This window comes from Pteropus vampyrus, unplaced genomic scaffold, assembly GCF_000151845.1.
Source record: "Pteropus vampyrus isolate Shadow unplaced genomic scaffold, Pvam_2.0 Scaffold6, whole genome shotgun sequence".
Lineage (NCBI taxonomy): Eukaryota > Metazoa > Chordata > Mammalia > Chiroptera > Pteropodidae > Pteropus > Pteropus vampyrus.
Genome location: NW_011888787.1, coordinates 7,462,067 through 7,477,667, shown reverse-complemented (window position 1 = coordinate 7,477,667; position 15,601 = coordinate 7,462,067). Strand labels below are relative to the sequence as shown.

At 38.6% G+C, this 15,601-nt stretch overlaps 1 protein-coding gene across 2 annotated transcripts in view; it reads left to right on the top strand.

Moving 5' to 3' along the window:
* The window catches only part of CD53 (CD53 molecule), a 26,601-nt gene that overhangs the window by 6,341 nt on the left and 4,659 nt on the right, over positions 1 to 15,601 (top strand). For both annotated transcript variants that reach the window (XM_011367410.2, XM_011367401.2), the window contains exons 2-5: positions 9,598 to 9,677; positions 10,540 to 10,728; positions 12,103 to 12,177; positions 12,748 to 12,843. In XM_011367410.2, coding sequence (XP_011365712.1) covers positions 9,615 to 9,677; positions 10,540 to 10,728; positions 12,103 to 12,177; positions 12,748 to 12,843 — 423 coding nt within the window. In that variant the 5' untranslated portion in view covers positions 9,598 to 9,614. The remainder of the gene's footprint in view (positions 1 to 9,597; positions 9,678 to 10,539; positions 10,729 to 12,102; positions 12,178 to 12,747; positions 12,844 to 15,601) is intronic.

The following is a 15,601-nucleotide window of genomic DNA, read 5'->3' as shown; positions in this document are numbered from 1 at the left end:
ATCCCTCCGTCTTTAACCTTTAGCATTTTAATTAGGATGTGTCTTGGTGTGGATCTCTTTGGGTTCATCTTGTTTGGGACTCTCTGAGCTTCCTGAGCTTGTATGTATATTTCCTTCACTAGGTTAGAGAAGCTTTCTGTCATTATTTCTTCAAATAGGTTTTTGATTCCTTGCTCTCTCTCTTCTCCTTCTGGCACTGCCAGGATGCGAATGTTGGTATGCTCGATATTGTCCCAGAGGTTCCTTATCTATCCTCACATTTTTGGATTATTATTATTTTTTTTTTACTATTCTGGTTGGGTATATTCTGCTACCTTATCTTCTAAATCACTTATTTGATCCTCTGCCTCATTTAATCTATTGTTGATTCTCTCTAATATATTCTTTATTTCGGTTATTGTATTCCTCATTTCTGACTGGTTCCTTTTTGTTTTCTATCTCCATTTTTTGTTTCCTATCTCCTGTTGAAGTTCTCTCTGTAATCACTGAGCATTTTTATAACCAGTGTTTTGAACTATGCGTTTGGTAGATTGCTTGTCTCCATTTTGTTTAGTTCTTTTTCTGGAGTTTTGTTCTGTTCTTTCACCTGAGACATCTTTGTCTCCCCATGTTGGCTGCCTCCTTGTGTTTCTTTCTATGTATTAGGTAGAGTTGCTATGTCTCCCAGTCTTAATAGAGTGGCCTTATGTAGTAGGTGTCCTGTATTGCCCAGTGGCACAATCTCCTTGGTCCTATGAGCTGGGTGCTCCAGGTATGTTCCTTGTGTAGGCTGTGTGTGCCCTCCTGTTGTAGTCAAGCCTTGGTTACTGTTTGCATGTCAACGGAAGGGGTTGACCTTTGGGCTGATTGATTGTGAGGATTGGCTGTGACCACAGTGGAGGAGCTGTTGTGCAGGGGCTGACCCTATGGAGCAGGATTCACTTTAGCAGGGCTCTGGTGCCTGCCCAGTCTGCCCTTTCAGTGTGTCATTCTTATATGTGGCCCCAGGTGATGCTCTGGCTCTGTTTGAAGCCAGCCCCTAGGCATGCGGCCTGGGGCCTCCTGAGAGGGTCCCTGATGTAGGCCAAACTCAGCCATGGCCTGTGCCCTACCTGGGGCCCCCTTGCTTGAGCCACAAAACAATCTACAGATGGCCACCATCCACTCTGGAGTTAGAGGTGCCTTGAGAGGCCAAGCCAGGAACCGAGACCAGTTGTTGCCAATGCCAGGCTTGGGGCTGCTCAGCAAGAGGTATGGGGCATGCCAAGGCCAGATGCTTCTTATTGGGGATTTATAAACCTTTGAGAGATTTTAGGAAAGTTCACAGCATGAGCCAAGAGAAGCTGTTTGTATGGAAATTCCACTAGAAGCACCTGCAAGTTGGGTGAGACAAGGCCATGTTAGCCAGGTTGATGAAGACTCAAATATAGCAGCCACCTGTGTTTGCATGCTGAGAGGGAGTAGGGCTCAACAAAGAAACAATGGATTCTGTGTTGAAGAAAGCTGCCCCCCTCTAGCTCTTGCTCTGAAGCCAGACAATTCGGTTCCTTCATGTATGTCCCTGGTGCTTTCTAAGCTGCTTCCCAAGCATTGGTCAGTAAGTAAGTCCATGCATGGCCCTTTAAGAGGAACACCTGCAACTCCAGCTGCCCTCTGTCTCACTCAGCCACAATCTCTGCTGGTTTTCACAGCCAGGAGTTGTGATTTCTCTTCCCGGCACTGGAACCCTGGGCTGGGGAGCCTGGTGTGGAGCTGTGACCCCTTGCTCCTCAGGAGGGACCTCCGCAGCTGAGATATCCCTCCCTATTTTTAACTGCCATGCAAGGTATGGGACTTGCCCATTCTGTGTCTCTGCCCCTCCTACCAGTCTCAAGATGGCTTCTTCTGTATGTCCTTATTTGTAGGACTTTCATTCAGCTATACTTCAGGCAATTCTCATTGATGGTTGTTCTGTAGTTTAGTTGTAATTTTGATGTGGTCATGAGAGGATGCAAGCACAGCATTTACCTACTCTGCCATTGTGACTGGAAATCCATCTTCTCCCTTTCTTATAGACTTCTTATTAAATAAGCATCACTAGGTTTTGCTCTTTGTTCCTTCAATTTCCAGTGCATTTTAACATAAGCAAAATAAAAATACAACTTAATTATAAATTCAGTTGATCTGAAATCAATATGCTAGAAAACCATAATTTTAATATATATTTAATTTGTCAAACTTTTGTTAGACATTTTATATTTCAGAAGAACTAGTTAAGGAATAAGGGTGATAAATAATTTTGACTTCTTAACTCTTTTAAAATTCAAGTAAATTTGAACTCACGGCTTAATATTTACTCTATATCAGGAGCAAATAGAGGCATTAAAGAATTATCCAATGGTTTGTTCTTCTGAAAATAGCTATGATAGAATCTCAGTATTTATACCATCAAAGACTTAAGTTGTAATGACTTTGACATTAGAATCTCTTAGATCATTTACTCATGTTTAACTCTTTTTAAAAACTTTTTATTTTGACAAAAATTCAGACTTACAGAAGAGTTGTAAAAATAGTACTAAAAATTTCTGAATTCCTTTCACCCAGATTTTCCAAATATTAACATTTTACCACATTTTCTTTATTCATCCCTGGTTTTCTTATTTAAGAGTAATCACTGGCATGATATCCTTTCCTCATAAGAGCTTTAGTGTACATTTTCTACAAACAAAAACATTCCCTTCCTTAACCACATTACGGTGATCAAAACCAGAAAATTGACACTGGTGCAGTGCTATTAACAAGCCACACATCTTATTCAGATTCTACTGATTGCTCCGTTCATATTCTTGATAGCAAAAGGAAGTTTCTGATCGTGCGTTGCTTTCGACCATCATGCCTCTTCAGTCTCCTTTTATCTGGAATAGTTCCTGAGTCTTTCTTTGTCTTTTAAGACATTGATATTCTTGATCCTTGTCTTAGGTCAGTTGCTAGTAGAATCCATAATTTTTTTGTTGAGCTGTTATCTTGCTAAGCTTCCAAATGGAAGAAAATGAGCCTCCAAGATCATCTGGATTTGTCTTTATTTTTTTCTCTCCTCTTTGCTTCTTCCTTCTTTCTCTCTACAAATCACTAATTCCTCTCCCCTGAGAGTAGCCTTGAAGGGAAAAATTTTTCACCAGACCACAATATCAGAAAGAAATAAGACACATTCCTTTGACAAAGTGATGGAAAGATGAGAAAAAACTAATGCATAAAAGTTGATAGTTCTGTTTTGTTTTATTTTAGTATCATCTCTCCCTCTACAATTGTCTATTACTCCCTCAAGAAGTCATACATAATCCCCATTATTTCTCAGCCACTTCCCACAGGGGTTCAAACTATGGAAGATGGAAAGAATCTTCCTGGGGGCTCATCACTTTGTAACACGTGAGTTGAGTTGGGAAGCAGAAGGCACAAAACTGGAACCTGGGACAATGGAAGGAATATGGTTTTGGGAGGCTGAAACATTTTGGCCTGAGCCCTGTCTTTGCTTATTATTAGTGGGGGAATCTTGTGCCAATTATATAGGTATTCTGAATCTTGAATTTCCTGTTTACAAAATAGGGCTATTGACACTTAAGTTGTACAAGTAATGTGAGAATTATAAATAAGATGTTTATGAAGAAGTTGACATTTTTCAGGATTCAGTGAACTCTATCATATATCTAAATTTATTTTGGTAGGAGGGCCTTAATTTGGGGGCCCTTGTGGAGAACAGATTTTCTTTCCTACTTAGAAAAATCTTTACTTAATCAAGGCCCCAATATTCTTCACTGAAGAACCAAAGACCTCCACAGGCTCCATGTAGGAAGGGATAGGAAGCCAATGATACCTTGCTGAACATCATCCTCTTCCATATAAATTGGCAAATAGATCTGTATAGTGAGAAATGTATGTAGATAAATGTCTGGAAAGATGTTCATTGAAATGTTAGTAGTGATTATCTCTAGGCGGTGGGGTTTCAAAAGATTTTATGCTTTCTTCTTTGAACTGCATTGTTTAAATTTTTATGCAAAGGGCACACAAAGCTTTTTAAAAGGTATTTACAAAAAAAATGAAATAACCAAAGGATTATTAAAGACCTCCTGGCTCCGATGTATTTTATTTTTGAAAATCTAGCAGGAAGCTGTGTTACCCGTAGAAATGGACTGGTAGGGAAGCCGGAACTTGATCTTTTAGTCAGTAGTCACTGAACTAGGCACTCTGGTACTGAGTCATCTAGGAAATATTACCTTATTTAACCTTGAGAAAAACCTGTGAGGTACATATTGATGTTGCCATTTTAAAGATGAGGAAATTGTAAAAGTTAGAGAGGTTAAGCAAGTAGCCCAAGGCCATGTTTCTGGTATGTAGCACTGCCAGAACTCAAAAGTAAATCTCTTTGATTCCATTACTAGTGTTTATCAAACTATATTCCATGGAACACTATGTTCTCTGAGCTGTTAGCAAGTAATCTTCAATATAAGAATAGGTTTGTAGTATATAAGTAGACTTTTCTCTAAGAGACCCACATTGTACATTAGCATATAACAAGTTTCTTAGAAGTCATTCATTAGAAAAACTGTTTATTGTTTTGTGGCTTATTTTTATTTAATCCCATTTATTTCCAAGATTATCTGATCATGAATTCCTATTACTCTCTGTTGCTTTCTTTGTTTTGTTTGAGGAACACTTTTTAATATCTCGTAAATATGACAGCCTATGTAACACCAAAGCTGTCTTGCTGTGACTCCAGATTGGTCTCTAAGATTGGATCAGATAAAGGTGGAGATCAAGATTTGATTATTTTTTGAAGCTTCTGCCCAAACTTAGCCACTTCTAAACTTGATTAAATTCAAGACTAGATTAGATGGCCCTGCAAGTATGGGTCAAAGAAAAGAGAGGGATTCAACTAGAAATCCACAAGACAGTTTACCTGCTCAAGCACTTTGCTTGAAGGAAATTAAAGTGTAAACTTCATCCTTTGCCTTCACACTGAGCCGTGGGAGGTGGCCACAGCCAACTGCAATTCAGTTATAGAGGTTTCCTGGAAAATGACGTTAGAGAATTTCTTCACAGAGCCATGAGTCATGGGGCCGGGAGTCACAGATTTTGACTGTGGAGTGGTGTCAGTTTTTTCAAATATAGGGGTTGGGAGGGGTGGAGAGGTGGGAGTTCAATAATTGGCCAGTCATAGTAAATAAAGGGAAAGGGGAACAGGGTGGCATTCTCTCTGGGTTTAAATGAAAACTGGGGCCATCATTGCTTGTGGTAACAATATTAACAATTTCACCAAAAGGGAAGCTTTTCTCCTTTAATTTGGTATGAGTCTGAATAAGTGGAAAATAAGGGAAAGAGAAAGAAGAGGTTAGTCTTCCTGTCTGTGAAGTAAAGAATCAATGAGGATATTCCCAGGATTGTGGGCACCTTATTAGTTGGTACTCTGTGGACACTTGGATTACAGGGGTCTTAAGCAGCTGTCATAGGATCCTACATTACTGGGGCTGAGGTGACTTTAGGAGGCATTTGGCACAGTCTTCTTGTGTGTAAGCTATTTGCCATGTCCAAGAAATTAATTTATTGAAAGAATAAATCTCAAGCCCAAGGCTCCTGACTCTGCAATATTATGATCATCCCATATACCAGATTATTTAGAATTAATGAGCAAATGTCATCATTTGTTCATTCAACAACCTTACTTTTTTAGTGTAATCAGGTACTGTGTTAGGCCTTGAAGATTCGAAGATGAATAAACTAGCTCCTACTCTCAAGGAGCTCATATTCTACCGAAGGAGGAGATAATTATAAAACAAAGTGTTTTGTACCATAATGGAGATGCACAGATGTTACAGGCACTCTTTGTGGAGAGTGGGGATTGGGCATGAAGAAATAGATACAATCAGAGAAGGCTTCCTGGACAAGTGCTGCTTGACCTGAGTCTCAGGATGATTAATAGCTAACCAAATTAAAGAGTCAGAGGGAGAGAAAGGGGCACATTCCAGCAAACCACATGAGCAAAAGTAAGGAAGGAGGCATTGAGGTAAGTATTCAATGCTGCTTGCTAAATTTTAAAGTATAAGACAGGGACTGCTGTCATGAGTTTGGAAAGGTGGACAAGTGCAAATGAGGAAGGGCCTTTTGATGTATGTATACATGCATAATCTATTGCTACAGTCAAGGTAACACATTTATCACTCCCAAAAGATTATTGTGGTCTTTTGTAATCCGTTGCTCTTGCCCTTTCCTATTACCCATCTATTTCCTCTCCCTTTCATTCTCCTCTACCCCTATCCCCAGGCAATTATAGATCTTTTTTCATGTTGCTATAGATTAATTTTCACTTTCTAAAATTTTATATAACTGGACTTAGAGTACTTACTTTTTAAATTTTTATTAAATTTATTGAGGTGACATTGGTTAATAAAATTATATAGGTTTCAAGTGTATAATTCTATAATACTTTTTTCGTCTAGCTTCTTTCACCTATCATAATTATATTGAGGTTCATCTATGTCATAGTATATATCAACTGTTCATTCCTTTGTATTCTTGTGTAGTATACCATTATATGGTTATACCATAGTTTATTTATCCATTCATCTATTGATGACCTTTGGGTTTTTTCCAGATTTTGGCTATTACAAATAAGGCTTCTATGAATATTCCTGTACAAGTTTTTGTATGAACATATGCTTCATTTCTCTTGGATAAATACCTTGGTGTAGAATGACTAGATCGTATAAGTGTATGTTTCACTTTTTACAAAACTGGCAAACTGTTTGTCAAAGTGGTTATACTCTTTTCCATTCTCATCAGCAGTGGATGAGAGTTCCAGTTCCACCATATCTCACCAACTCTTAGCATTGTTAGTTTTTTGTTTGTTTCTTTGTTTGTTGGTTTTATTTTTCATCATTCTAGCAGGTAGGTATTGGTATTTTGTTGTGGTTTAAATTTGCTTTTCCCTAATGACTAATGAAGTAAAGTACTTTTTCATGTACTTATTTGTCATCCATGTATCTTCTTTGGTGAAGTATCTGTTTAGATATTTTGCCCATTTTTAAATGCAATTGTTTGTTTTCCTATGATTGAGTTTTGAAAGTTGTCTGATGTCCAATGTCTTGTGAGACATTTTTTATAATTTGTACACTTTTTGGTTGTTTTTGGATGAGAGCATAAATCTGGCCAATCTATATTGGCCAATCTATACTGGCCAAAAGCACATACCTAAATATGTGATTTTATATTTTTACATTTAAAAAAATACAGCTGAAAATCTTTGAATTTCTATGGCATAATGTACTGTTCTTTGGGACTTGACATACTCATCTTTTATCACTGTGCAAAGGGCTACAGTAAGGATTCTCAAGGATTTGAAGATAAAGACTGATAAATGTCACATCCTAAGAGTTAAATTAATTTTAAAATTCTAGATAAAACGAATAAGATTATTTTTTTCCATAGATGTCTCTTAGTCTATGAGATACTTGGTCAAAGTACAGAGGCCTAAGAAACACTTAAATCTATCATCCTTTCCTGATAAACAAGAGTGGTCCTTTAAGACTATATAATCACAGGTGCCATCTATTGAGTACTCGGCATATGTCTATCTATGTGGTAAAATCATTTAATCTTCACATCCACCCTATCACGTATAAGTATTACCTTATTTTACATAGGAATACATGTGACTAGAAAAGTTAAGTAGGCTTCTAAATCTCACATAGCTGTTTAGTAGCACTTGTGAGGGTTGACTTCCAGTTTGACCTCAAAGACTGTGTTGTAAATCATTGGACTTTTTTTTCATCCTCCTTATCATGGTTTCACTTTCCATGGTTTCAGTTACACATAGTCAACCAAGGTCCGAAAATACACAATCCATAAGTTTTAAATAGCATGCTGTTCTGAGTAGCATGATTAAATCTTGCACCGTCCTGCTCTGTCCCGCCTGAGACATGAATCATCCCTTTGTCCAGTGTACCCACACTGTATACACTACCTGCCCTTTAGTCACTTAGTAGCCATTTCAATGATCAGATCAATGGTTGCAGTATCATAGTGCTTGTATTCAAGTCACCCTTATAGTAGCCTAACGCTATGTCACAATGCCTACGTCATTGACCTCACTTCATCTCATCACATGCACATTGTATCATCTTACGTAATGAGAAGAAGAAAGGTAAGAAGAAGGAGAAGGAGGAGGAGGAGAAGGACGAGTATAGTACAATAAGATATTTTGAGAGAGACTACTTTCACATAACTTTTAATATAGTATATTGTTATAATTGTTCTGTTTTATTGTTAGTTATTGTTGTTAGTCTTTTACTGTGCCTAATTTTATGTCAAACTTTGTATAGCAAAAAAGAACATAATATATATAGGGTTTGGTATTATCTGCAGCTTCAGGCATTCACTTGGGGTCTTGGAACACATTACAATCTAATTAATTTTATTTTAACTTGATTAAAGTAATGATGAAGGATTAAGAATAATTTTGAAGGTCGAGACAAGAAGAAAAGGAAAAAAGGACAAAGTAAAGGGAAAGGAAACAGTATGAAATAGATAAAAGTATTCGGTCTTTTCAATAGAAATTACTCTGTCATGGAACAGAAGTAGTTCATCAGGCTTATCTATAACCTGGCTGAACCATCCCTCAAAACCATCTGATTTCTGGGTGCCTTCACATGGCAAAGAAGGTAGGATGAATTGTAGAAGCAATCTATGCACTAGAAAAGGCATAGTTCTAATGGGGGAAAAATAAACAAAAATTGACATTCTGTTTTATATATTGCTCTCATGGGTAGTTTTAAAATACAAGTCACTCTATAGAACCTCATTACTTTTGAGAGAAAATGCAAAATTGTGTATCTTGTTCTCTAGAATTGAAGATCAGACTTTGAATATTGATGTCCTCATCAAGAAAAAAAATCTATTTTTTAAAAATTCAAACTCTCTTTTCATTTCTCCATTGGATCTTTGTTGGCCAATTTTATCTCTGCTGTAAGATTGACATATTCTGGAGGATAGCTACTACTTCCTCATGATTGCATCTCCTATAGTATCTTAGGAAAAAAAAAACATCAAAAGGTCTTTTCAATAAAAGAATGAGGGAGGCATAGGTAAGTTCCCCCCCACCTTCATGTGGAGAGTTTTATAGACCACGTGTAGTATGTATGTGCATCTCAGGGCATTTAAAGAACTAGCTGATTAAGCCATGGGCCTTCTCCACAGCGGGCTGACTGGCCAATCCCTGACCCCAGTGCTGCCCTCTTGAGTAAGTGCCCAGGTACTAGTCCCTGAGTACTGGCCTGCTGTGTGTCTCTGTGACTCATCCTCCCCTAAGAGTGGCTCTCTAGCTTACTTCTAGAGTGCTTAATTCAATGACACCATCCTTGGTTTACTGAATTGAAGAAAACATGAGTGTCTGAGATGAGCCAATTGGCACCTCAGTTCAGAAACTAAGAGAGCAGGAAGTTTGGGGAAACTTACCAGAGAAGAGTCACAGCTCAAATCCAAGGTAATGTTGAGGATCCTTTACCCCTGAATGTTGGTGACCTCTGATCTTTGGAGCTACCTTGCAAAGCTGGGACACTTACTTCCTCTGTTTTTCCTTCCACTTTTTAGTGCAAGAATATTCCAGCATGGGCATGAGTAGCTTGAAATTGCTGAAGTATGTCCTATTTTTCTTCAATTTGCTCTTTTGGGTAAGTGTGTCTCTTCTGAGTGTGGCTGAGCTCACCTCCTCCCAGCTACATTCTACTTCTTTCCTCTACCAAAGAGCATCATGTGGAGGGCAATTCATGCATGCCCGGGCCATGTGCAGCATAACCGGCCTAAAAAAGAAGGGAATTATCCTTTCCTCTAGTCTTCCCATCCTGCCACAGTATAAGCTTGCAAAATTGAAATGCACCAGTGCAGTTATTTATGGGGATGCGGTTTCTCTCTCTGGGGGCTTTAGGCTTTTACTGCTCACTACTGACATCTATTGATGAGGCACCTGAAACTACATTCTGTGCACTGAGTGCCTCTTTTTTTCTAGCTTTTACGTGCTCCCTGGACCTCTTGGAAGAATAGCTGATTGAAAGGGAAGTCATCTTTTCTGGGGAGGTTTAGCAATCAAATTTCAGGTACAGGATGAGTTGGTACTTACATTTCTATGAGAAGATTCTTAAAAGTTGGCTTCTCCATTTTTCTACCTAGCAAGACAAACTTCTCAAACAGGACCCTTTCTCTGCATGGTTGTGGTTTCCAAAGGGAAGACCATGTGTAAACAGTTGAGTGAACAAGGTAGTGGGGATCTGACATGTGAAGATATTGTGTTACACACAGAAGTGAACTTCCCATGATGTCTGATACAGGTAGGATGAAGCATTCATGGGACATTAACAGGAGGAAGCTGGGGTCACCTGTTTTCTAGGTGCATGGGAAAAGCTGGGTAAAAAGGTTATTCATCAGAGTCTTGATAGAGCCAATGGGAAAAGGTGATTCTAATCTCAAGTAAGTGAGAAGATGAGATATTCAAGAACGATGTTTTACCTAAGAATGTGGTGGGATTCTTCCTTTCAGTTTTGCGGCTGCTGCATTTTGGGCTTTGGGATATACTTCCTGATCCACAATGACTTTGGGGTACTCTTCCATAACCTCCCCTCCCTCACACTGGGCAATGTGCTCATCATCATCGGCTCCATTATCATGGTGGTTGCTTTCCTGGGCTGCATGGGCTCCATCAAGGAGAACAAGTGCCTGCTTATGTCGGTAAGTCTCTCGCAGCAGATGTGGTGGTCCCCTAATTGGAGGGATATCATGTCTTAAGCCCCAGGCAGATGTTTCTTGGTAGCTCACCTAATGGCACAGAGAAATCATAGAAACATAAAATTGGCGTCTCAGGTCAGCCAAATTTGTCTAGACCAATAGTATTTTGTTTCTGACTAGGGTCCCAGGGATGGGTATTGCTATCCACCTTGCATCCATTTTACTGTTAATAGCAACACTTGTCATTGTGATTTCCCTTCATAGCATTTTATTTCCTTTTCATGTCTGGGTTGAAATTAACTGTCATCCATCTGCCTAAAACCTCTTCTCATTAGTATGTATTTGCAGGATGACTCAGTTGCTAAATAATGGAAAATCTAGTTTTCTAGATTTTTCTGAGTACTGTGACCCCCCCCTAAAAACGTCAGAGGATACTTCCCTATCTCATATATGCATGAGATACACCATAGTATGAGTGGCTCAAATTAGGCAAGGGCCTAGGCTGCAGCCATTGAGGTCTAACGTGAGCTTTTCTGTTGTTCCTTGTCAGTTAACCATCCCGAGGAATACCTTTATGCTTAGATTTTGGCATAATCTCTATAAAAGAAAAGCTCATTTCTCTAGTGCATCCAGAACAGAGCTTGGCATAATAGTGCCACTTTATCCATAAGTATGGGTTCCCAGTCACCTTGGTTCTTCCCATTATGGGAATTTATAAACTGGAGCCTAGAGATAGAATAAGAAAGTCTTGTTCTCAGATAGTTCCCAAACTACTGGCAAAAGATGGAAGATAATAGATATGGGGGAAAGGTTTTAAGTGGTCAAAATTCATGTTGGGGTAAAAAGGTGTAGGAGAGGGGGTAAATGAAAATGTTTCTGTTGTGTGTGGTTAACATAAAGGGAGTAAACACCTCTTCACCCCATCTGTGCAGAGCTCCTCTCAACTTCCACCATCACCTGTCCCCACCCCAAAATCCCTCTGCTCTTGCAGAAAGGACCAGGCCCCAAACTCTAAGGACACACAGTTTAGTTTACTGGTCTTTTGCTCAATTGTTTTGATAAGCTGATGCCAAAATTGTTTAATTGATTCAACAAATGGTATTTCATATGCATTATGCACATGGAACTTGACAGGCACATGAGAAGGAAAGAACAAAGTGAAAAGACAGCTGATCTGCCCTCTAGAGTTTTGGAGGCTAGTTGTAGGAAAAGAATACCTATTACTCACAAAACAAGAGAAAGCTGGTGAAGGCCCAACCAGGCCGGAACAAAGACCTCTTGCCCATGTGCAGAGACATGACTGGATGCTCCCGGGTGCAGTGGGAATAGGGTGAGAACTGGGATCAGTGCTGTGAGCATGTCTCTGCTTTATCCTAGTTCTTTGTTCTGCTGCTAATTATCCTCCTTGCTGAAGTGACCTTGGCCATCCTGCTCTTTGTGTATGAACAGAAGGTAAGTTATAAAGAATACAATTTATTATATGGCTGAGAATGGGGAGTAGACAGTGGAGAAGTTGGCACAAAATAAGTCCTATAATTAGAGATAGAAGCAAAGTGAAAGGATAAAGGAAAGAGAGATTAATTGTAATTGGGAAGAGAAAAAATTTTTACAAAGGGTATTGCATTTAAATGCTGCTCTGAAGGATGAGTAGGAAGAATAGCAAACCCAAGTTTATCTTCCTCCTACTTACTTTTCTCCATGTGTCTGGCAACATAGAATATCTGTTTGGGTGCATAAGAGAGCCCACGCTTTGATTGTCCCTTTTCCTCCTTGGTACTAGAGTTCTGGAAGCACAAGCGGCCACTGTGTGCTTCTTCCTTCAATGCCATCTCACCCTCAGCACTTCTTCTGATATATATAAAAAAAAAGTCCAGAATGTCTCTCTGTTCCCTTCCTTAGCTTTGAGGAGACCATTCAAAAGGGAGGAATAAGTGGAATCACTAACCTATACTAGAAATTCCTTGTTCCTTGAACTCACCTGCTTTTTGCAATGTCTCCTTTGCTGGGATGTGCCCTGCCCAGCTGAATAAGTCTGCGGCTGAGGGCCTGACTGACAGCATCCAGCGATATCATTCGGACAATAACACCAAGGTAGCATGGGACTCCATCCAGAAACATGTGAGTACAGATGGAATCTTCCTTAGCTCAATCCTGACTTAATTTTCCAACCTCAGTCCCTGAGGTCTAGAAGGGACTTCCTTTCTTGAAAGTTTCAGAATCTAAGGCCCACAGCCTCTAGGTTCAGAATATGGTTGGCTGTCACAAACAGGAGGAACAGGAATCGGTCTGATTGGCACAAAGTTGACTATATTCTCTTTCATCCTTTACCAACTCAGATAGGCTCATTGTTTAAGCCCTCCTAAGATGTTAGGGAGACCCACATATGTCATACTAGATTAGTTTGTGTATTTTCCAAAATTTTTCTGAAAACAGAAATTATATAATGCAAGAAATCTGTTTTGAATTCCTGAGTAACCAAATCATGCTTGTTACCTAGCCTGCCAGCACCCTATTCTTCATACCCCCTCCGCACCCACAAGCATACATCTTAACTCTGCATTCCTGCCTTGGTGTGTTAGGGGACAAAGAAGGGTCAGGGACCCAGCCTGCCACTGGTGTAGTCTGTGTCTCAGACAATACCACTATGACTACATGGAGTCCCTGTGGCCCTGTCAGGCCTGCTTAGTGTGGAGTAGAAGAAACAGTGAAGGAATTAGAGCCCAGAGACCAGGATTCGGTGGTCTTGGGAAAGTCACTTAACCTCTCTGAATCCTCAATTCTCTATTTTTTAAATTTAGCTTAGAAGCTTATTTATTATAAAGTTTTCAGGCATATACAATAGTAAGGAGAATAATAACAAAATGAATCTCCAAGTACGTACTACCCAGCTTCAACAGTTAACATTTTGCCAATGTCATTTCATAATCCCCTAGGCTTTTTTTGCTAGAATATATTGAAGCAAATACTAGACATCATATCCTTTCACCCATTAAATATAAAGACTTTATTTTTAAAAATATTTTATTTTTTAGAGAAGTTTTAGGTTTACAACAGAAATGAGAGAGAGGTACAGAAATGGTGCATATACCCTCTGCCTCCACACATGCACAAGCTCCCCCATTATCAACATCATTCACCAGAACGATACTTTTTGTCAAACCAAGAATGAACCTACAGTGACACATAATTATCACCCAAAGTCCATAGTTTACATTAGGGTTCACTTTGGGCATGGTACATTCTACGCATTTGGAAGAATGTATAATGAAATATATCCATCATTATAGAATCTAACAGAATAGTTTCACTACCCTAAAATTTTCTATATTCCCCCTGTTCATCGCTCCTCCTACCTCCTCCCTGAAAACCACTGATATTTTTTATTGTCGTCATAGTTTTGCCTTTTCCAATACGTCATATATTTGGAGTCATACAGTATGCAGCCTTTTCAAATTGGCTTTTTTCTCTTAGTAAAATGCATTTAACATTCCTCCATGCATTTTCACGGCTTTGTAACTCATTATTTTTTTTTTTAGCACTGAATAATATTCCATTGTCTGGATGTACCACAGTTTATTTATCCATTCTCCTACTAAAGGACATCGTAGATGCTTCCAAGTTTTAGCAATTATGAATAAAGCTACTACAAACATCCACAAACAATTTGTGTTTTGCGGGGGGGAGCGCATAAGTTTTCAACTCCTTCAGATAAATACCAAGGAGCATGGTTACTGGATCATACGATAAAAGTATGCTCAGTCTTATAAGAAACTTCCAAACTGTCTTCCAATATGTCTGTGCCATTTTGTATTCTCACCAGCAAAAAATAAAAGGTCCTCTTGCTCCATATTCTCACCAGCAGTTAGTATCAGGTTTCCAGATTTTGAGCATTCTAATAGGGGTACAGTGATATCTTATTGTTGTTTTAATTTGCAATTAATTCTCTGATGGCATACGATGCTGAAAATCTTTTTATATGCTACGTGCCATCTGTATATATATTTTTGGTGAGGTGTCTGTTAAGGTCTTTGGCTTATTTTATAATCAGTTTGTTTGTTTTCTAATTGTCGATTTTTCAGAGTTCTTTGTATATTTTGGGTAAGTCTTTTTTCAAATGTGTCTTTTGCTAACATTTCTTCCTAGTCTGTGGACTGTTTTCTAATTCTCTTGAAATTTTCTTTTGCAGAGCAGAATTTTAAAATTTTAATGAAGTCCAGATTATCAATTATTTCTTTCATAGATTATGCCTTCGGTGTTGTTTCTAAAAAGGTATCTCTATATCTAAGGCCATCTAAGATTTCTCTTATGTTATCTTCTAGGTGTTTTACACGTTTGTGTTTTAAATTTAGGCCTATGATCCATTTTGAGTTAATTTTTGTGAAGGGTATAAGGTCTCTGTCTAGATTCAATTTATTGCATGTGGATGTCTGGTTGTTCCAGCACCATTTGTTGAAGAGACTATCTTTCTCCATTGTATTGCCTTTGCTCCTCTGTCAAATATCAGTTGATTATATTTATGCGGGCCTATTTATGAACTCTCTATTCTATTCTATTGATTTGTCTGTTCTTTTGCCAATACCACACTGTCTTGATTACTGTAGCTTTATAGTGAGTCTTAAAGTTGGGAAGCATCAGTTCTCCAGCTTTGTTCTTTCCCTTCAATATTGTGTTGCTTGTTCTGGGTCTTTTGCCTTTCTATATAAATTTTAGAACTAGTTGGTCGATATTCATAAAATAACTTGCTGGAATTTTGATTGGGATTGCATTGAATCTGTAGATAAAATTGTGGAGAACCTAAAACATATTGACAATATTGAGTCTTCCTTCCTATCCATGAACGTGGAATGTTTCTCTATTTACTTAGTTCTTTATATAT